The sequence below is a fragment of the Lissotriton helveticus genome, chromosome 3_1 (genome assembly GCF_964261635.1).
Source record: "Lissotriton helveticus chromosome 3_1, aLisHel1.1, whole genome shotgun sequence".
NCBI classification, from domain to species: domain Eukaryota; kingdom Metazoa; phylum Chordata; class Amphibia; order Caudata; family Salamandridae; genus Lissotriton; species Lissotriton helveticus.
Genome location: NC_136061.1, coordinates 115,678,437 through 115,701,576, shown reverse-complemented (window position 1 = coordinate 115,701,576; position 23,140 = coordinate 115,678,437). Strand labels below are relative to the sequence as shown.

The 23,140-nt window shown below is 44.3% G+C and overlaps 1 protein-coding gene across 2 annotated transcripts in view; it reads left to right on the top strand.

Annotated features, from left to right (window-relative positions):
- The window catches only part of SLC13A5 (solute carrier family 13 member 5), a 523,479-nt gene that overhangs the window by 392,780 nt on the left and 107,559 nt on the right, over nucleotides 1-23,140 (top strand). For both annotated transcript variants that reach the window (XM_078679336.1, XM_078679335.1), the window contains 2 exons: nucleotides 5,105-5,233; nucleotides 11,029-11,165. In XM_078679336.1, coding sequence (XP_078535462.1) covers nucleotides 5,105-5,233; nucleotides 11,029-11,165 — 266 coding nt within the window. The remainder of the gene's footprint in view (nucleotides 1-5,104; nucleotides 5,234-11,028; nucleotides 11,166-23,140) is intronic.

The window sequence follows — 23,140 nt, the reverse complement described above, 5'->3', positions numbered from 1 at the left end:
TATGCTAGAGAGTTCCAGGCGAGCTCCAATCCGTCCAAACTGGTCTTTAAAGTCTTAAAGGAGCTCACGACGAACAGACTTCCTATTACGGAGATTTGCTCCCTTGCTCACTGTGAGTTGTTAGCTAGCTTTTTTGTGGAGAAAGTAAATACCATCTATCGCTCTTTTCCCAAAGCTGATCCTGACAGTACGACTTTTACATTGCGTACATCACAGTGCTTGGCTGCGCTTCCCATACCATCGGAACAGGAGTTTAATCTCCTAGCGGTCAAGGTTAAGTCTGGCTCGCCGGATGACCCTTTGAGACCGGCCCAGTTTTTGGACTCGGCGTCTATCTGCCTCCCACCGATTCGACAACTGGTGGATCAATCCCTTACCACCGGGTTAGTCCCACCTAGCTGGAAAGCTGCCTGTGTTATGCCCATTATAAAGAAACCGGGGCTGGATCCAGTGAAGCCGGAGAGCTATCGACCTATCTCCCTCCTTCCATGGGTGACAAAGATCACAGAGGCTCATGTGAATAACATCTTAACGAAACATCTGACCTCTGCACACCTACTGGATCCTACACAGAATGGTTTTAGATCTGGGCACAGTACAGAGACGGCACTCCTATATATGGTTGAGTATCTCCGCTCTGTACTAGATGCAGGTCAAACGGCGGCACTGGTCTTATTAGACCTCAGTGCCGCCTTTGACACTGTATCCCACACCATTCTTATCCGCAGGCTTGGTGAGGCTGGTATATCTGGCAAGGCGCTGGATTGGTTCCAATCGTTTCTCTCGGAACGATCATTTCAGGTAGTAGTGCCACCGTTCAGATCTAAACCTCATGCCATCGCTCAAGGAGTTCCACAGGGATCGGCGTTGAGCCCCACTCTCTTCAACATATACGTCCAACCGTTGGCGGCGGTTGCCAAGAGTTGGGGTCTCACAATGGTATCATACGCCGATGATACCCAGCTGGCAGTGGTTCTCAATGGGGACTCTGACCAATTGGCATCAAACTTTGTGGATGGTTTGAGGGCTGTTGCTGGCTGGCTTACCACCAATTGTTTACAGCTCAACGCCCTCAAAACCGAGGTGATGGTATTAGGGAAACATCCTGATCTGTGGGGTGCGAGCTGGTGGCCTAACGAGCTGGGACCCCCCCCTAAGCCGGTCTCCGAACTTAAAAACCTTGGCGTGTGGCTGGACTCCAAACTTACCTTCTCGTGTCATACTAAGAAGGTGGCATCTACATGCTTTGGCATCCTTCGTGGTTTGAGGCCTATCCTTCATATTTTTCGATGCCTCCACTCGCCAGTTGGTGATTCAAGCTAGCATTGCATCAAGGCTTGATTATGCGAGTTCACTGCTTTTAGGTGCTAATCAGGCGGAGGTCCTGCGACTCCAACGGGTGCAGAACGCGGCTGCCAGGGCTCTGGTAGGCCTGCCACGGTTCTGTTCTGCCCGCAGCACAATTTCTAAACTACACTGGCTGCCTGTAATCAGACGCATAGAGTTTAAGACTCTGTGTTTCGCGTTTAAAATTCTTAAAACCGACACCCCTCCCATCCTTCAGCATCTCCTGACCCTGTACACGCCTTCACGTAGCCTCCGCTCTGCAGGTCAAAATTTAGCACTTGTTCCGCGCTTCCAGAGATGCAGACTGGGTGGCCGTTCTTTTACTGTGTTGGCCTCCAAGCTTTGGAACGCGCTCCCTGTGCATATTCGATCCTTAGAAGATCTTTTTGCTTTCAGGAAGGTTATTAAAACGTATCTTTTTTCCCTGCCTTATTAAAAAATTTTACCCTGTCTATTCTGTTAGTTATGTTACCTTTTCAGATACAGCGCCGGGACGCCCCTTTGCTGGGGCAGCTGTGCGCTCAAAAAATCAATTAACATAACATAACATAGAGTGAGGTCCCTACTTGGGCAGGGAGCAAACCACTGGCAACTAGAGACCACATTTCTAACACATACAAAGGGGTTTTACATCATTTATTACCAGGAGACCATAATAGATAGATCTCTAGTTCAGGTCAGAAAGGTGGTCTAGTTTTCATTGTGTACGTGCAAAGCATTATGTTTAACATTTTATTGTGTGTGAATAATAGTAATTTTTAGGTCTGGCCAGAAGCAGTTTTAGGTTTGTCAGAACTAAAGTAATCACCAAAAAGTGATTTAAACTGTAGTATTGAGAGAGCTCCAATCCTATATTGATCGTCTTCTCTACAGGTATTTGATTGGACCATGGTTGTGTTATCGTGCATGTGAGACTATTCTATTGCAGTACAACTATGAAGTGAGCATGTACGGCAATGCAATTGTATTGATTTCATTGATATTTTTGATTTGCTTAAAACTGAGCCACTTGTGTTTAATATTATAATTACCTGGTGATGTCTCATTAGAAAGAGTGCTTCATGCTACATATGCCAGCAGTAGTATAGGCTTCTCAACAAAATATGACCTATTAGAGATTCCTTGTCTTAATAAAGGCCAGCACATTTAAATGTTATGATATGGTAGCATCCTTCTTAGCGTTTCTTTGATGAAACATCGGATAGAACGTCAATGGCAGGTCATTTATGGTGGACACAAGATTAACATGATGGACCAACCATCTATGCTTAGGAGAGTCCCCTCAAAATTGAGGCTCACAAGACGGTCCCAGAATCCTTGGTAGCGTTTGTGCAATCCACCCGCCCCGGTTATTCTATATCTGTCAAAAGTGTAAACAAATTCTAAAAGTTGCCTATTGCTTGGAGTTCAGCTGCACTATCACACCTCATTCGGTTTTAGGCAAACAGAAATATTTATTTGCGTTTCCAAGACTGGCTTATGATGACTTTTGCCCAGAGCACTTTTCTTGACACTTAGGACACAACCAAGACTAGTAAATGAGTTTCGGTCTGCAAACATTCACTGTCTTGTCTGGGTAGGGAATTGATGTTTTGAGAAAAAAGACCCTCCTCTTCTTACTCTGTTTCCTTTACAGGGCTCACAGATTTGAAGACCAGTGTAGATGTCTCAGTGCAATCCTCTGATCCTACACCCCTGCTGTTTAGAATGGATCTAACACCATTGTTTTTATCTAAAGGCAGGATGTACACGTGATCTATGAAATTAAGGAAATGTGGTGAGGCATAGGTAACTACCACATAATAAAGTGGAATTACCATATTTCATAGCATTTTTTTAAGCAAGGTCTAAATACATAGGGGCATATTATCAAGGGGGTTTATCTCCGCTTTTTTGGCTTTAAAAGCCAAGAAAGCGGAGATAAAATGATCTCCCTATTACCAAGCTGTCGCTAACACCAGTTAGCGACAGCTAATTGGAGATAGCGACCATCTTGGGCCCCGCTTTGCATGTCAGTGATATTTATCACTAATGACATGCAAAGTGGGCGTGCCAAGATGTTAGTGACTGGAAACAGTCGCTAACATCGCTATCTCCTATTACCAACTTTTGGAGATATTCGCGCTAAGCGCGAATATCTCCAAAAGCTAACACCTGCCCTGAGCAGTTCTTAGCCATGTTATCCAATGGGAGGTGGATAACATGGCTAACATGGCTAAGAGCATTTGCTCGATAATGCATGAATATCGCGGACTTTTCAGCGATATTCATGCATTGCGGCCGTTTTTTATCGCATTTGCGATAAACCTTGCTAATAGCAAGGTTTATCTGCGATAAAAATCGCCGATGTGCGGCGATAATTTTTGTCTCTAAACAAGTTAGAGACAAAAATTATCGCTAGTTGTTGGTAATATGCCCCATAGTTTTTTTGTTCAACTCGCCATCTCGCTTTGTTGTTTGCACATGTTGAGAATAATAGGTCGAATCATCACCCAAGGATAAAAACATGAGCTGGTCCTATAGGAATCCGAGTATATGACTTGCAGGCCACACACATATGTCTTCATCAAGCAGCTTTAAAGCACCAGACTTCTGAAACTAATGGCAACCCTAACTATACAATTGCCTCGCCGTTGGCTAAATATATTTGTATTGATGTATCCCTGTGACAAGACTGGGTCTGAGGCTTGAAAATACTGGTACAGATTTACAAGCCCCTTGCGCTGCTGTTGCATCACTTATTTTGACACACCGGTAATGCAAACAATGCGGCCAATTTACAACGTCACGCATCAGAGAGATGCGTCATTTTGTAAAGCCCTGCGTCACATTATACCTGCGTCAGGTATAATGTATGCAGGGTGGCCGTTCCCGCAGAGGAAGGCCTCGTAAAAGTAACGCAGTGAAATCTACAACGTCAAATGTCACTGTGTCAAACCCTTATTACTGCTTGAAGCAGGCATAAAGAGTGACGCAGTACTGTAAGTATAGGCCTCAAAATACATTGCTGGAGTTGTGTCGTGGGTCGTGCTTGCGACACAACTCCGGCAATGTGTGACTATTGGGCCAACAGATGCGTCACAATTTCTGACGCATCTGTCAATCCTTGTGCCATGGTGCGCCATGGTGGTGCAAGGGTATCGCAGGCTGGCGCAGGGAAAGTGACGCATCTCTACAGATGCATCAGTTTCTTGTAAATCTGGCCCACTGTTTTTAAGGAACCAGTAGTATCCATACGCCCTTTGTGGTACTCTGACAACATCACAGAGGCCTCATTAAGGGCTTCCTACATATGAGGGGCCGACAGAAGTCTAAGACACTCAAGCTATTTTGAGGAGTGAGCTTGATGATGAAGGATGCCACCTTAGTGGGTGAGGAAACAACTGTGCTTTAGCAGAAGAGTCATAGATCATAGTCCAGCCCTAGGAAACACAGCACATTAGATACTGAAGGCTAAGAACAGAAGCACTGAGCCCTCAGTACCTAATGCCTATTAAATGAATCCTGCAAGCCAAGAGCACTAAAAGTGCCTTTAAGTCTTGTGTGTGCACAAGAAAAGTGTATGTGACTAGGGTACGATGTAGTCTTCGCCCCAAAAATCTGGTTTGAACAGTAATATATTTATTTGGTTTTGCTGGAATCTTGTCTAAAATTGCTGAACATTTTACTGTAAGAGGTTGTTAGCTCCAAAAAGTGTTTGATTTTACAAGCATCTCATGAAATATTAATAAAATTGTCCATTCTTGGTCTGTTTCAGGAGGCAAAATGTGGCTATATTATCATCCTTATGGCTGTGTACTGGTGCTCAGAAGTTATACCTCTGGCGGTAACAGCTCTCATCCCGGTCTTGCTACTACCCATGTTTGGGATCCTGGAGTCTAAAAAGGTAAAAAGTTGGTCCAAGGATTGTCAGATGATATTTGGATAAAATTCGAATAAAGTTATATTGAGTTACAGAAATATCAAGTTTTTCATATCGTGACACAGAAATATTGTCAAAAATATTGTTGACAAAAATATTGATTCTTTAAGTTAAGAAATGATATTTTTAAATATCTTTGGCTGAAAAACATTCCTACTCTGCGCAAAACAAAGTGGCGCGGAGCAGAGTTTCTACTCTTGAGCGGCACGCCAACGTTAAGAAAAAATCACCCTCTAGACCTCCTTATGGCAAGATTTCTCAATGCAGGCCCCGAGAATCCTTGGTAGCATTTGTGCAATCCACCCGCCCCTCTGGTGGATTGCACGTGTTGAAGATGGAGAACAAACAAAACATATGGATTAAACCCAGATTTGTGACGGGGGTGATAGTCTGAAAAGTTTCGTCACTCTGTACATCATCTCCTTGTGTGTGCTTTGTTCGCCCTAAGTTGGCAAGGTATTCCCAGATGTGGGTCTCTTGCTCACTTTGCCACTGGATTCAAGCTAGCCTAGCTGATGAGGGGTGATCCCCTAAAACCGGTTTTAGGATGCTTGTTTCCGGTCCAGGGAAGACCTGGCTTGGCAGTTTGGGCTGGGCTGTTCCCATGAGGTACTGGGTCAAAACTGATTTCCATATGGCTGGGTATGAACTGGGGTTGCGAAGTGAGCTAAAGAACGATGATGGATTCAACCCAGATCTGTGACTGGGGGTGAGTGTCTGAAAAGTTTTGGCACTGCGTCCATCATATTCTTGTTTTTGCTTCAGTCTAAAATGTTGTCAGACTTTTGGAAATGGAAATAGTTGCTCCATTTGTTTGATTGATGGCAGATTGCTTTTTAACTCGGACAGCACACACCACACTTAAATGGGCACTTTTCATGCCAGGGTAAACCGGCTTGTAATATATTTATTTAATCTACCGCAGTTAAGCACTAAACATTAACTAGCTACATAAGTCAACACTCGCTCCCAAATTACTTACTTGAACTCATTATGTTAATTAGGGCTGCGAAGCGCGATGCTGCAAACTGAGGCACAACTCCACATAGTACATCATTGGCCACAGCATTGAGCATACGATCCTTAAACACTGAGAGCCCCATTTACAAGGCCATTCCACCACTGGCGCGTCATTTATTTTGATGCACTGGTGGCACAGTGTGCCTGCCCATATTCACAAGGCCACGTAAAGGGGGAACAGTCAGAACACCGCGGCCTCAGCCATGGGTGTTCCGACATCACAATTGTAACCACGCTTGCCTTAACCATGCAGATGCCTTAACATCGCATGTGCATGGTTAAGGCATATGCATGGTCTAGTTGACCGGTGGCTGGTGGAAGCAGGAAATGGAAGGTTCGGGAGAGGACGCAACATAGTGAGGTAGTGGGGTTTTAGGGGGTGGAGGAGTTTGTACGGGTTGGGGTAGTTTTTAGGGTTGGGAGGTCGGGTAGTTTTCAGGGTTGGGGGGGAGTCTGGAGTTTAAGGGTTCAGGGAAGGGGTAGTTTTCAGGCCAATGGGGCAGTTGGGCTGGGGCAGGAGGGAAATGGAGGGGGCTGGGGTTGGAGTAGTTTTTAGGGGGGGGAGTTTTAGGGCTCGTGGCAGAGGACAGGGAAGAGGCAGTTTTCAGGCCAAGGGGGAGTTGGGCTGGGGCAGGTGGGAAGAGGGGGTTGGGTTGGTTTTAGGGCTCAGAGAGGGGCACTGGGGTCAGAGTAGTTTTTAGAGGGTTGAGTTTTAGGGCTCAGGGCAAGGGACAGTTTTCCAGGTTGAGGGGGCAGTTGGGCTGGGGCGGAAGAGAGGTTTTAGGGGGTGGGGGCTGTTTAGGTCTCAGGGAGGGGGCATGGGGTTGGAGTAGTTTTGGGGGGATAAGGGGTCGGGTTTTAAGGATAAGGATAGGAGGTCAGGGTAGTTTATAGGGCTGGGGTGGGTAGACTAGACTGCAGGAGGGACGAATTTTAGGGCTCAAGACAGAGGGGCAGGAGTGTGATCTTTACCAAAAATGTCCCTTTACCAACCATGTCTTTACCACAAAATTGCGTGGTAAAGGCATGCGTGGTAAAGACACATTTTACCCCGTGGCAACGTCAATAAAGCCATGCAATAATTGGTCATATAGTGGATCTGTCTGACCTGAGACTCGCAGCCCTGCACTGCCTCATGTCATGCACACGACAGGATCAAGTGAGTAGCCAGAAAATTAAAATAACTCCCACTTTGAACCAAAGTTCTTAAGGCACCAAGCAAGCAAGCAAGTCATTGTAATCGTCTGCAGGAGGGCGCTCTTCCATCCAAGCATCTATCCTTTCAACCTTCCATATACAATTTCACTTATACTTGCTGTCAACCATTTATTCTTTCATCCATCATTCAGTCTTTCACAGTTCCGTCAGTTCATCTGTCCGACCATCCTTCTCCAAACCTACCCATCCTTAATTTTACTTATCCATCCTTTCAGTCATCCATCCATCTCTCAGTTCATCCAACCACCCGTTCACTTGATCCAGCCACCCTTTCACTCCATCCATCCTCCCTTCCACTTATCCATTTTTTCACTCAGCCATCCATACTTTGACACATCCTTCCACCCTTCCATCCATCCACCCTTCCACCCATCTATCCACTCATCCATCCATTTCCACTTTCACTCATCATCCTTTCACTCTTATCATCCATCCACTCTACACTCATCCAGCCATCGATTCATCCTTTCACTCACCCGTCCATCTATCCTTTAAACCAGCCATCCTCCCTTTCACTCATCTATGTGTGAGAGGGGGGATTCCCTTCTCTAAACACGCTAGTTTAAGCAGCATTGTGCTTCATTATTTGTGAAGAGGCAGGGGGTTGACCAGCTTTTCTGGTTAGGATCCGCTCTGGACCTGTTGCGCCTCCTTCGCAAACCGGGCACCGGTTTGCGAATGAGGCGCAACAGGTCCAGGTCCTCTGACACATAGATAAACACTTTAGTGCGTGTATACACATAGTCTGAATAACACACCCACTAGTTTAAATCACATACACTTTATTTTATTTTACTTAGTCCTGAAGAAAGCCAGCTTATATATAAGGCACTGGCTGAAACATGTTGACTTACCATGGATGTAGGAGGTCGTAACTTGCCACCAACATCCCACAGCCTTATTTTTAACCGCTGACGGTGGCCCAGGTATCAAAGTCTAATTCACCCACGGGTACTGGGACCATCGCCAAGCCGTTTTAACGTCACATTCACGACATTCATCACCGCACACTCAGCGACATACCAGCTCCGCTGTAATCAGGCGTCGAAGCACACCCGGGACACGCTAGGTGTCACTGGGTGGGCCCGATGATGAAGCATGCCACCAACTAGGTTGGTGGGTGAGGGCTTCATGAGCATACCAACCAGATGCTCTCATGACAAAACATACCAGAGTCATTACCCCTCTTTTTCTATTCCTAAATGCATAAGGTAGTCTTCTTTTGATTAACATTATACAAACCCCGGGGATAAGGACTAGCTTTCTGGTCCGCTCTCTCTCTCTTGATACGTAGGCTATGAAGGTGGTCATGAGGGGAATCTGCATAAAGACATCTTACGGGGTCGACGCCAACTGGAGTGGGATGTGGCTACACACAAGACTAACTTGGGTAAACTGGAGGCTGAGATTGCCACGGCTCCTCAGAGACTGAGGGAGTGGTGTGAGGCAAGGAGGCCCTCCTGACTGACTTTCGTCAGTTAGAAAAACATGTTCACAGGGCCTATCGTCAGAGGCTATACAGAGAAGGAGATAGAACTGGGGCATTATTGGCACAACTAGTGAGGCAAGAAACATCTGTGGCACAGATAATGCAGATTTGCGCCGACAATGAAACATTGGTCTACACACAGCGGCGATAGCCGAGGCTTTGGCGAGTCATCTACGAGCGGTGTACACGGGGTGATCTGGGTCAGACCTGGATGTGATGCTTACTTATCTGGACTCAATTGAACTTCCCCACTTGGAGCCTGAGGAACAGGAGGCTTTGAGCTCCCCGATCACCATAAATGAATTAAAACGGGCTATAGGTCATCTTAAACCGGCTAAAAGTCCGGGCTCCGATGCACTCCCAGCAGAGTTCTATAGACAATTCGCCCCATTACTAGTGGATAGACTCCTAGAGGTCTATAATGAGGCACTGGGAAAAAGTGCTCTTCCACCCTCTATGAGTAAAGCACTGGTGCTCATGATATTAAAAAAGGATAAGGACTCCAACCTGCCCAGTTCCTACAGCCCAATATCGCTGTTAAATATTGATGTAAAAATACTCAGTGGGATAATGGCAGAACGTCTAATCCCGAAGATGACACAGTTTATCCATTCGACCAGGCGGGTTTTAACCCAAAGAGAAATACGACGTATAACCTGAGATGACTGGCGCATGTGTGGCATGCCCCAAGTCTTCTGGAAACTGATAGTGCCATAGCATTGTTAGAAATCAAACAAGCACTCGACTCAATAGAGTGGCCTTATTTGTGGCAGGTCCTTTGGAGGCTAGGGGTGGGCGAACCGTTCTTACAATGGGTACGGCTACTTTATGCAGCCCCGCTGCCAGAGTTCGGGTGGGCAGGGCGGTGTCTGGGCAGCTCATTCCTGGAAGGAGCACCCGTCAGGGATGCCCGCTCTCTCCTTTACTATTTGCAATTGTCATGGAGCCACTGGCCGCTCGTCTGAGAACTGTGATGGGCCCTTGGGGAGTTAGGTTGGGGAGACTAATCATATAGTCTCTCTATATGCAGATGACACACTAGTCTACAGGACACGCCCAGAGAACTCTATCCCTGTGCTCCAGGAAGACGGAAGAGGGGGCACGATACCTGGGTATACGCCTGTCAAAAACGCCCACTGCCTATCTTGAACTCAATGTTGGCCGTGTGGTGGAACGGTTGAGGGGATCGATATGCTTCTGGACTGATCTGCCATTGTCGTTCATGGGGTGCATCATGGTTATTGAAATGATCGACCTGCCTGTATAGACTGCAGCACTCACTCTTTATAATCCTGTGATCTTACTTTTATACACTAGAGAGTCTCACTGGGGATCTCATGTGGGGGGAAAAAGCTTAGAACATTGCAGCGAATGTGGGAAAAGGGTGAGTTGGAGGTGCCTCGTCTGGAGCTCTATTACATGGTGGCTTCTCAGCTGCAGCATGTAGTGTCCTCCCCTGCCCGGGACATGTAAATGATCATGCCACACGCAGATCTCGGTATTACACATCTTTATTCTTCAGAGTGTAACCATCAACTGACTGTTCCACATAATGAATTTTCTTCAACACACCCAATCACATACATTTACTATTCTACGGAGTCCATCAGAGACAAGAGGGGTCCTGCTATCTCTAGGCACACAAAACGACACTGCCTACCCAATGGCTTCTGCCATACGGAGACTTGTATTTCCTCCTTTACAAAGCAATATTGACCATTGCTTAAGAGCAAGAACTAGTACTTATTATTCATAGGTAGGCTACGGTGCATGGAAGTGCCCTCAGGTTCGAAAGACGTTGTGGACATAATGATCCACGTGGTTTAGGTCATCCAAGCGTTGTTACCTTTTGAGGCCCTGAAATAGCTGTCTTCTGCATGAAGCTTTAGCAAACTCCTTACAGAGAGTTTGTAAATAATACATAGGATTTCCAGAGGAGGTTACTTCTCTAAATTGTATAAATGTGTTTGTTTTGTATCATTACTTGTATGTCAGCAAGTACCTGACATGTTCCACTCTCTGTTTCTTGCAGGTGTGTATGCAGTACTTGAAGGACACCAACATGCTCTTTGTTGGGGGTCTTATGATAGCAGTTGCAGTCGAACACTGGAATTTACACAAGCGTATTGCACTGAGAGTCCTGCTCATAGTTGGAGTCAAACCTGCACTGTAAGAAATGCCACCCACTGCTTTCTTTTTTTCATCAGGTTACCTATATGTCACATGGCCGGTGTCAGAAGGGACATACCTTCAGTTATTTCTGTAACCCAATTGTTGTTTCAAAATATTATTCTAATGACAAAGTCGTAAAAACATTTACCACCACCCAGCACAAAGATACACACATAGGAATAGAAAATTCCAAAAGTCAGTGACTGCCAATACTTATTTACATAAAATGTAAACAAATGCTGAAATATTGGATTTACAAAATTCAATTTGTGGTACAGTGATAAAAAAGAGCATATAAAATAATAAGGGCCATATTATCAAGAAAGGGCACAACATTATCGCCGCTTTTATCGGCAGGAAACTGCCGCTAAAGCGGCGATAATGGGCTTGATAATAGGCCCTTGTCAATTCCCATAGAAGCCCAGGTTCTGGTGTTAACCTGGGCTTTTATGGGAATTCACAAGGGCATATTATCAAGCTCATTATCGCCGCTTTAGCGGCAGTTCCCTGCCGATAAAAGCGGCGATAATATAGCGCCCTTTTTCATAATATGGCCCTGAGTGCTAAGCTAGATTAACATTTAGAGTAATTTGTGGTTCCCGTGCTTTGAATGTAAATGACTAGTGATACTCATACTACATACAGGGAATGGACAATCGGTGGACAGCATTTCATTCAATGTAAGGTTACCAAGAGAATCGGATGGCACGATAGCGCATAAATAATTTGCAAATGCGATGTGAACCCCAAATTGCTATTCCAGCAGTATAGCACACAGTTGCCCATTATTCATTTCATATATTACCTGATTAATTAAGGAAATATACATCACTGTACTGCATGGAGACACCTTAGAGGCCCAGATTTACTAAGATTTTGAATTGGGGTTGCCTCACTTTTTTATAACAGCCCAAACAAAAATTGTATAGTGGGATTTACCATGCCATGCAAAACCCGATCGTGCGTGGCTTTGTAAAAAAACCAAAGTAAAGTAACGCAAGGAAGGGCATAGGACATACCCTGCGTTACCTTGCCTTTGGGTGTTGTTACTTGGGTGAGGCATGAATGTGCCTGGTCAATTGCCCTTGTATTTTGACAAAAAACAATATTTATTCAACTCAGTATACATGGGTTTGCATTCAAGGCTGGCATAACCAGGAGACATATCTTTATTTCTCCTCCTTACTTCCTCTGTGCATGTGTGCTGCCATCTGCAACACATATACAAGTCTCCCAAAATAGGCTCTAAAAATTATTTTTGTTCAGAAAGATATCCCTTCCTGTACAAAAACTCTTCTGACTTCAACAGAGTTACCCTTGCATCGTAGTGCAAAGGTGCCTTTGTTGGTGTTAGGCCCCCATACGTGTACCAACACTAGGAAAGAGCAGAACAGCACCATATCTTAGTAAATATGGCACAGTATTACTTGCTCCCTTTCTCTCAGCAACTTCAGTTCTGCACAGCTCGCGTGAAATGTTAAGAAATATGCCTTTGAATTCATGGAAATTGCATCTTTGGACTTGTGCATAGATCATGATTTCTGGGTGTGACATAACATCTGGATTACATCTTATCAATGATACTTAAAGTAAAGAAGATACTATGGAAAAGCCACTTTGTCCATGAGCTTTTCAGGAGAGTTATATATTTTTCCATGAGGGTCACCTAGGAACTATAGCCAGAGGCATGGTTGCATCTGTCGTCGAATAGCAATGTTCTTTCTCTCACTCAATCATAAAGAGAGTCAAAAGGCTACAGCACATTCAGGACTATAGAACATCTGCCAAGTAGGTAGAAAATACTAAAAACGTATTAATAAAAATAAGCTTAAGGCCCACAGCTATGCAGACTAAGTTATGAGTGCGTAACCTATTAATTAGAATTTTAATTTACTAGTCGCGAATGGCATTATGGCCAGCTGCCGAGGGCAATATCCGTTGTTAAAAGCCCTGAACCTGCCTTATGGGACTGAGCCACAGGCGAGGGCCGACAATGAGGGTTAGGGCCTTGAACAACCAATATAGCTTAGGGTAGAAGGGCTGTAATGCTATTAGAACAGAATGTTCTAAATTAAAGTTGGAGAAATAGCAAGACAAAGATTTGAATGTTGGAGCAGAAGGCATATACCAGCTATTATTGGCCCTAGGCCACTCCATTGTCTTCATTAGACCTCTTAACATTAAAATGTTAATTAACATTAAGGTGCAGTATTATCTTTAGTACTTAGCCTGATAGTAAAAAGGAAATGCACATCGGAATCACTGTAAATGAATTTACCAGGTGATCTGACTAATGATAATGGAGGACAGACTTTAAAATCAGAGAAGGTATTTTCTCTCATGCTTCCCACTGCCCCCACTTAAAGATGTGCTTCAAGCCGCGCCTTGTCACAAAATGGGCCTTAAGAAATACAATTACATTTCCTCAATCTGATGGAACCTCAATGGCTCCCCTTACTGACCTGCACCATCTTCTTTCAAATCAGCTGAATCATCTGCAAAGCCATCACGACCAGCATTTCCACCTATCTGACAATATTTGGCTAATCAATTCAATATCACTGGGGCATTACAGCAGCACGCCTGCATCTAGGACACAATAACATTTGAGACAAAAAAGTCCAAAGAATTCAAAACAAGGTGAAGCCTTCTCCAGCTCTGCATCTAAGACCTGGAACAATATCCGGGTATCTATCTGGAACATCCCACTCCTGCCACAGATTAGGAAAGAGTTGAAGTCACATCTCCTTACATGGAGTGACAGCCACTCCTGCTCCTAGAGCCCTGCTGCCACTCCGAACACTCATGGGCTGAATATTTGTCTGTGACCATGTACAGTGCTTTGCTGTCTTTCTGCTACGTTTGCAAGTTATAAATTCCACATGCATGCATACATATTGAAAAAATGGTCAGTAGTAATTTTCTTATCAATGTATACATGTGCTTTTTGCGAAAGAGCCATATTACAAATCCAAAAAACAAAAAGCAATGGTTCCAAAATACAAAGCAAACTCTGAGAAACACTCCCTGAAAAGCCCTTTTCATCATTTATTTCTAATTGTCCACTTTACTTCTGGGAAGTGAACTAACCGAAAGACCTTCATACAGCCTTTTTAGTAGATCTGCTTACTCTGAAAATATAAAGAGAACTGATACAGACCTCACTTCAGGTTACTGTAGTATTCTGAGTTATATACGTATGTTCCTGCATTTCACTGCATCTAGCTGCTCAGCCAGTGTGAGTGTTCCAAGTAAGAATGTTGGTGTGATTGACTTGTATGGAATGCTTGGGTGCTTGGTATGAGAGTGGGCAGTTGAGAATGGGCTGAGTAGCTAGGAGGCTGCTCCTGGTGGGGCTACATGATTTAAAGTTATACTTCCTGTTATCTTAAATATGGCTGAATAAACCTACTTCTTAACTCTACAACACCTGCCTCGGCTACATCTCTTCATGTATGTATGGACTCAAATACTACAGTTACCTTGCATTTCAAACAGGTAAGGCCTGGATAAAGAAATTTAAAGGCTGCCCACCACTTTGTTAATCTTCTTGCCCCATAGCCGTACACGTGAATTGGGAGTATTAGCCCCACAGCCGACCACCTGTGACTTCAGCCTACGTGGCCCTATTACGAATTGCCCAGAATGGTATCCCCAGCGGTGGGATACTGCTGGGTCCAACTATAAGCTTTGTGGTGTCTCTCTGGATCTTGTGCCCAGAGACACCAGACTCAGTACCACCACTGGAGCTATAGTGGCTGCAGTCAGCTGTTGTGTCCACCACCCCCCCACCGCCCGCTAAAATATTTCAGCTTGTGGGCAGCAGAAGAAGCTCCCCTAGCAAAAAGACTACACTTGCTTCAGCCACTGTGGCCCCTTACACCCAACCATGGTAAGAGAAAAAGCCTCTTGTAGCATTTACCACCTGCTCCAAACAGGTAGTAAATGTTTGCAGATTTGGGCCCGTTGTTTCTCTAGAAGAGAAGCATGCAGAATTAGACCCAGTGTTCAAAATTCCTCATGTTATTCCTCATTCTGGGGGATGAATTTGTAATCCCTTTTATCTCATGCGAATATACTGTCTAGTATGATAAATTCCTATCCTGGTATCTCCCCTTGGAGATAATGGAGGACCCGTAATCGAGTCTTAAAATGCTTGTATTTCACCCTTTTGACATATTTGGAGGGTTGAGCTGAGTCAGAAAATAGGCCTGGGAACCACAACAAAAGTTACTTCCATAAATGAATAACAGAGCTCAGAAAGTGCCCTATACTAGCAAATTGAGGCACTTTTAAGTTGTAAAGGCTTGTGGCCTCACCCCCCCCTCTCATTTACAGCAAAATGATGCAGTGCGATGCCGCACGCCATTTTGTTGCACCCAGCTCTGTAATTTTTGAAGCACAAGGAAGCGTTGTGTTTACAACAATATGACGCAACCCTGTGCTTTTCCAAGAGGTGGAACTTAATTTGCAGTTGTGCGCCAACACAGACATCCTTGCGCCTTGGTGCAAGAGTGCCTGGGTTGCAGGGATCAGGGGCGGCTCTAGGCTCATGGCGGCCCTGGGCAGGGAGCGTAGGTAGGGGGCCCCCTGAGGAACGCAGGTGCGAGGCCAGTGAAGAGGGGGGGGGGGGTCAGGGTGTTTGGAAGTGGAACAGAGACGGAGGCCACCAAATCCCTGCCAGGGGCCGCCACGCAAATATGTATCCATCCTCAGAGGATTTTTATATTAAGGATAATAATTGGCGTGGCGGCCCCTGGGGTTTGGCGGCCCTGTGCAGGTGCACAGCTTGAACATGCTTAAGGCCGCCCCTGCAGGGATGATTGTTGTCTCCTTACACAAAAACAATCATTGGTAGCGTTTCCCTCTTTCTATGTATAGAAACAGTAAAAAATGAGGAGAATAAAAGTATTTCTCCTCATTGTGCCTCCTTATGCCTCCCCTGGGGAGGCATAGGATTCTGACACCCTCCCAGGTGTACGATGCGTTGTAAATCTGGGAATGCAGCAGAATCCATGGGTGTTGAGTGGGACCACCCACAGCAAAACCCATGGCATGCCCCTTTCACGCAAAGTGATGTGTGAAAAGGGACCGTATTTACAAGACCATGAAAAGCCATGCAGGGTGACTTTATTTTGCCTTGATGCGGCCTAAATGCGGACCTGCACACTGCGCTGCCGGTGCGTCAAAAAAAGTGACACACTAGCGGCGCAGGGGGCTTGTAAATAAGCTCCTTGCTGTGTAAGTGTTTTACAAGGCAAGAGAGACTACAATGATTTGTGCTTGCTCTGACAATGTTTGTTTTAAAATAAATAGTAAAAACCAGCCAAACAGACCATAGAATAGGCCCACAAACAGCCAAAAACTCGCCCACTCGCTCCCCTGACAGACCGGACCGTCGGGCACTGCCAGATTGCCCTATAGGCCAGTCCGCCCTGCAGATTTGCTTGTTTGATGAGCACCGCCGTTCTTCCCTGAATGGAGGCACAAAAAATGCATCTTCTCTGCTCTTTCTTGATTTTGCAAATTGTAGCCCTTGACAGACCTTACCATCCTCCACATTTATGCGATATATTTGTCCCGCTCTAAATTGCAGGTCTCAGCTGCTGATTTACTGCTCAGAAGTAATACCAACAACTCCTGACAAACACAAACACCTCTTTTCTAAAATAGCAATTTTGGTCACCACCTGAAGTACAATTTTCTCCTCTTAAAGCTGAGCCGTTGTAATTATTTTTGTGCCAACTTCACGAGATTGTCACCATTATGTGTTTCACAAAAACAACTTCACAGAGCAAAATGCGGCAATGCCTTTATCAGCTCGTAAGCAAAACACATTTTTAAAGTGTTTGCTCTGCAGCACTCCCTAAACTGACCCTCCTAAAACAAAATGGCGACCGAAGACGCAGGGCTGGTCATGCTTTCTTGCTTATAAGTGCTCACACCTAGCAAAACGCATTGCTTTAAAAGGGCATGTCTAATGCTCGTGTAATATCACAGCATTCTGCAAAGTAATGCAAAAAACAAATGCTTTATACTCAGAACAGTATCATTTTAAATGAGTCCCTCATAATGTGAATAATTAACATTGGCATCAATGAAGATGCCATATAGCACAATATTTATATAGACAACCATTCTATAAGACTTTAGGATTATAAACCATTAATGTCAACAGACATGTGAGACATTGTCTGGCCGAGAGACGGCTTTTGCTGTTTTGCATCATACATTTAAAAAAAATCTAAATGAGAAATATTTGCATATCTATATATCTACGTTCCTTTCTCTATTATATTGCCCCCCTATCACTCGATCTCTCTCCCACACAATATCTGATTAACATCCTGCTTTTCCATGTTCAAGAAGGATGTTTTGTCTGTTTGCGTGGGGTTTCTATCCTGGAATAAAGTGTAGCTAAAACTGACAAATTTGGCTGACTGCACTTTATTCCAGGTGTTCACGCTCTGCTCACCTCCTCCACACATTCTATGATGAAGCATCCCACCTTATTATGGGTGAGGGTTCTCATCCTTACAAATTGAACTTTTTACCAGAAGGTATGGGGGACTTGGGGTACAGGAGACAGAGGAACAGGAGGGTGAATACAGGATAGTATTCTAGAACTAACACCTGGGCTGAGGGAGGCAGGGTGGACAATGGGATGGCACACATCATGTCTAGCGTATTATGGGACTTTACAATTAGACCACATGCAGATGGGTTACTTTATTCTGATCAGGGAGGAGGAAGGGGTAGGGAGGGTGAAATATACCAGAACTGTACTGTTTGGATAATGATCTGCTGATGTGTTAATGTGGTGCTTATACAATTACTGTTCGGTATACTTGAAAAACAATAAAAAATATATATATATATATATTTTTAAAGAAACTTTTCTTACTGTGGATTTGTCAGAAACACTGACTGCCAGCTAAACTCTTATAGTTTACCCTACATTTTTAGAACCGGGGATGCTGTTTTGTGTTCAGTCAATCACAAATGACAGTTGTAATTCCCTCCTGACAAAGCTGAGGAGCAGAGCCCAAGTTTCCATAGTGTGAGGTAAGCCAGCAGCCTTTCGGTACCACCTACTGATGGTAAAGTAGGCCTTTTTCCAGTGTACAGGGAGTGGTCAAGAAGGTGTATTTGTCTTGAAGCATTATAAATTCTCACACTGTTTATGGATAAGAGAGCTCCCGCGTCTACAACAAGCCGGTTCTGGAGTGGTAAACTTCGAAGGAGACATGAAAGTCTATGAGGCTACAAACCTGTATGTGGTGATGGGGAGCAGAAGGCAGGCAGTAGCATATAGATTTCTAATGAGAATAAGGGACAACATTTTGTGGTGAAAATCAGAGGGATGGGGCATGCATAAATGCCATTTTAATTTGTAGATAGAACTAGCTTCAGTGTCATTAGTTACTAAAGTCTGTTTTTGCTGTATGTTGCTTATTTGGAACATATTTGCTTTTAAAACAGGCTACATCTTGTACAGTCAAACAGTGGCGGACGGTAATTAGAGCATAATGGTATAAGGACGGGGCACACACGCACACATGCACACTCACTCACAACTACAAATGTTTAGACTCCCCAAGTCAGCTTTTCCGGCGCAAATCCGGCTAAAATTTCTGCTTACAAAACAGACATTCGCTAGGCCGGCGACGTTCATAAAGCTGTGTTATAACTTGCTAGCAGCAGCAGAAAACACTCTGGCAAATCTAGTCTGGACTGAAATTAACTTGCAAATGGACAACTGTGCTTACGACATATTTTTAGAAAAAAGCATTAAGACGCTTGATCTGGGTGACCTTTGGAACTCTAATATCTCTAGGCAAATATTTAAGAAGCTCATAAATATATCTACAAAATTGCAAAGTTGGATGGCAGTCAAAGATACCCTGTCAAAACGTCGCCACGGGTGGCTGGTGTTGAAATCATATTCCACTTTAACGGAATCAGCCTTGCTAGCTGCGCCTTACCACCGAAAGATCAAACAGTCGTTTTTGGCCCTAAGATTTGGAGAAATACCCACACTAGACCTCATGCCAAAATGGAGGATGTCCGGTCAACGTGAAGACCAGTCTTGCCGTCTATGCCACCAGGGCCCTGAATCTCTGCTTCACATCGTCTGTGTGTGTCCCTCTTTGATGGTTCAACGAAGAGTTCTATTAAGACGGGATTTCCTTGTACGGGGAATTAGGTCCTGCAGGCATGCACTGGTGGAGTCTATGGACCCAATCAACACCATGCTGAACATTAGACTGACTCCGTTATTGATCTGTTTTAAGAAAATTATCAGCTAACAGGATATGTGATGTGTAATCTGGAGGTGGTCCCTGAATGTAATCCTAAATTGTGATAACTCGGAAACCCTTAATGTTAACTGAGCATGCACAGTAACTGTGAAGGACGGGCTGCTAGGGACTAAAACTTGTAGTTCCCTATCCCATTAGACTCAGATAATTACTTTATAATAATAATAATAATTTCTTTATTCGGAATTTCAGTATTAGAAATCCATAAAAACAGTGTTAATACATAAAAAGAATTTTTAAACATGAATTTTTACAGTGAAAAATAGTTTCTTAAACCATTACTTTACAGATTTTTTCTATGTCTGTATATACATTTTAAAAAGTTAAGAACATGGTAACAGGTAATTTCAGTATCCAAGAGCTGTAAACTCAACATAGCAGGACGACATTGCCTAAATCCCCAAGATTTTAGTAGAGTCAATAACCAAAGTTTGCGATGTTCATGATAAAATTTGCAGAACAAGACTGTGTGTAAAGTAGTTTGTGATGATTTTTCATCGCAAGGACACAGAGGTAAAGTCGTATCCCAAGCGTTTGCTACTGGGAATGCTACTAGCCTGTGGAATAGATTTAATCTGAATCTTACCAGGAGAAAGCGATCAAAAGTACTGTTTTCAAGATTTAGGTAAAGCTGGATGGAAAGTGTAGAATGAACCATTACAGCATGTTGGACCGACGGTCTTCCTGCTTCAGTTTGTAGTCTCAGATTTTGCAAATGTTCCAGGGCTAGTGTTTGTAGTTGTTTTTTGGAGAGTTCACTAATTTTTTTGGGAGTTAAATAATATTTTTCAGCCCCAAGGTCAATACAAAAGTTCCTGATGTAAGCTAACCACTTTATTTTTAGCGCGTGGTCCAGTGTCATGGCATCTGCCACTATTGTCTTAGTAAGGGCATTTTTTTCTGAGATCCAGATACGGCGCCATAGGAGTAGCGGTTGTATTCTTGCCAAGTCCTCGATGTATGGGACGCCTAGTTCAACATGACATGCATACGTAGAGGATCGCTTTGGGGCCATTAAAAGGAACCTCAGAAAATTATTTTCAGCAATTTGCAGGGAAGAAAAATCCATATGCCCCCATACACTAGCTCCATATAGTGCTGTTGATTGGCACTTCGCTCTGTAAATGGCTAGTAATTCCAGGGGCGGTCGTTTTCCCAATTTTTGTGAAAATGATACCAAAGCCGCTATTGCTCTCTTGAAGCAATGTTTCCTTGCTTCCACTGCCTTTTTCCAGGACAATTTGTTGTCTATTGTAATACCCAGGTAACAGTATTCAGTTGCAAACTCTATTTTTTGATTATTGAGGATTAAATCTTTAGGGTGTTTTCTCCCAGCACCTGCTGTCATCACAAAAGTTTTTTTCACGTTTATGTGAAGATCTAGAGTGGCCATAAAAAGAGAATATCTATTGAGTATCCTCTGAAGTTCACGGGGAGTCCGTGCCAGCAGGACAGCATCGTCCGCATAGAGTAGAGCGGGTATCGGGCGTTGTTTTGCCTGTGGGAGGTCCTGGGCATCCCTCAAAAGCTCAACCTCCAAGTTGTTAGTATAGAGGGAGAAGAGGAAGGGGGCCAGGACGCATCCTTGCCTGACTCCACGCTCTACTCTAAGGGGCGCTGACAGCTCGCCTTTTGTACCGTAGCGGACTCTAGCAGAGGGTTTGGAGTACATTTCTCTCAAAAAATCCAGAAGTGGTAAATCAACTCCCATTTGTGACAAGAGGGACCACAATTTGGAGTGAGAAACGCAGTCAAACGCGGAGGACGAGTCCACGTAGATCATATATAGTTTGTCCTTCTTTGCGTGTATGTATTTTCCAATGATGATTGAGAGATTTAGGGCTTGTTCCACAGTTCCGAACCCTTCCCGGAATCCGAATTGCAGCTCAGACAGGATGCCTCGCTGTTCCACCCATTTTTGAAGCCGCTCCAGGATCATCCTGCCTGCTATCTTCCCCAATGAGTCCAATAGAGATATTGGGCGGTAGCAGGCAGGGTCCTGGCGGTTGCCTTTCTTGTAGATCGGTACCATCACGGACCTTGTCCAAGACTCTAGGATTCCTTTTTTTGCGGCTGCCATACATAACCTGGTGATGATGGGAGCCCAGAGATCTATGTTGTATTTAAAAAAAGTCTACCGGGACTCCATCCGGTCCTGGAGCTTTTCCGTTTTTGCTTGATTTCAGGGCTTTATCTATTTTTGTATTATTAATGATGTGAATATTTGTATCATTGATTTTTATAGTGGGTTTCATAGTCCATCTGACACCGTATTCATACCTTTCTTAGTACTGCTTATAGGCATTTTAATTATATATATTATTGTACTTGAGAGATATTTTAGTTATCTGTGCAAAAAGCTTGCCTTTTTATACATTAGGGTAACAAATGATTTCTGTTAAGTCACTTTTTTTCTAGCATAGATTAGTGTTGGTATCCTGACTAAAATTTATAGGAAGGAAAGTTGGAGAAAGCAAATGGTATGTAGCGTGAAGAGTCGAGGTTGTACTAGATGTATGACATACCTGTTTTATATCCATTTTACTTTTTATTCGTTATGTACTTCTTAACCGTGTGATTTTGTTTATGGTTTTAAATGACTAATAAACTAAACTTAACCACTCACAACTATGCATTCACATGCATACACACACACACACACACACCAATTCACAAAATGCACTCACATACAAACATATATGCACTCACATGCCTAATATTAAATAAAAACATAATGCTTACCTTCTGCAGGGTCTCTGGAGGGAAGCCATTGCGTTTCCAGGAGGGTTGGGACAGCTGCCTTCTCTCATTGGCTAACCTTAGGTCCATCCTATGAGAGGAGGCCGCAGTCCATAACTCATCACAGAGTGGAATGGGCTAAGTGAGAGTTGCTGAAACCACCACACTCTGAGATGAGATGTTACTGATTGACACTTGGGCTACACAGTGCTGGGGCATCGACGCTGATCTGACCTGTTTGGGCGCATCTCGGGGCAAAACTTTGCCGGCTTCTGCCTTGTCCTTCTCTGGTCGCGGCTCCCGCTCCACGGCTGCTGCTAGAACCGGACCCGCCCACACCACCCACACCGCTGCGGGACTGCGAGGCGATCTTCAACACCTGGAGCCTCTTCCCGCAGCGGCAACGCCCACCCGCCTGGGAGGTTAAAAGCAGTCAGTTCGTTCCGCGCAGCGGGACGCGCGCGGGACGGAGCTCGGGGCGAAGCCCGGACTAAGGGCGGACCCTCTGAGACCCTCAAAGTACCGAGGAGACCGGACTGGGCATAACCCTTTATTTTTAATTCTTAACTTCATCGTTATTGAAATTGATTCGGATCAGGCTTCTTTTTTTTTTTGTTAAATTACTTTTTTGTTACTTGATATAAATGTCCTCTATAACGCCAAACGTAGACCCATCTGTGTTAGACAAACAGGGTGCACTGTTAAACAGAACTCTGGATAACTATTTTACAAAATCTACCCCTGATGTCACTAAGGAAACTGCTTTGGCGGAGCGGCGAGCGGAACGCCGCCGCTCCGTGGAAAGCATGAAAACTAGGTCAGTATCACTGGCATCCTTACCTACCAATTTAACTACCGACACTAATCTAATAGCTAATGAGACGGTACATATATTGGATAGCCAGCTCTTTG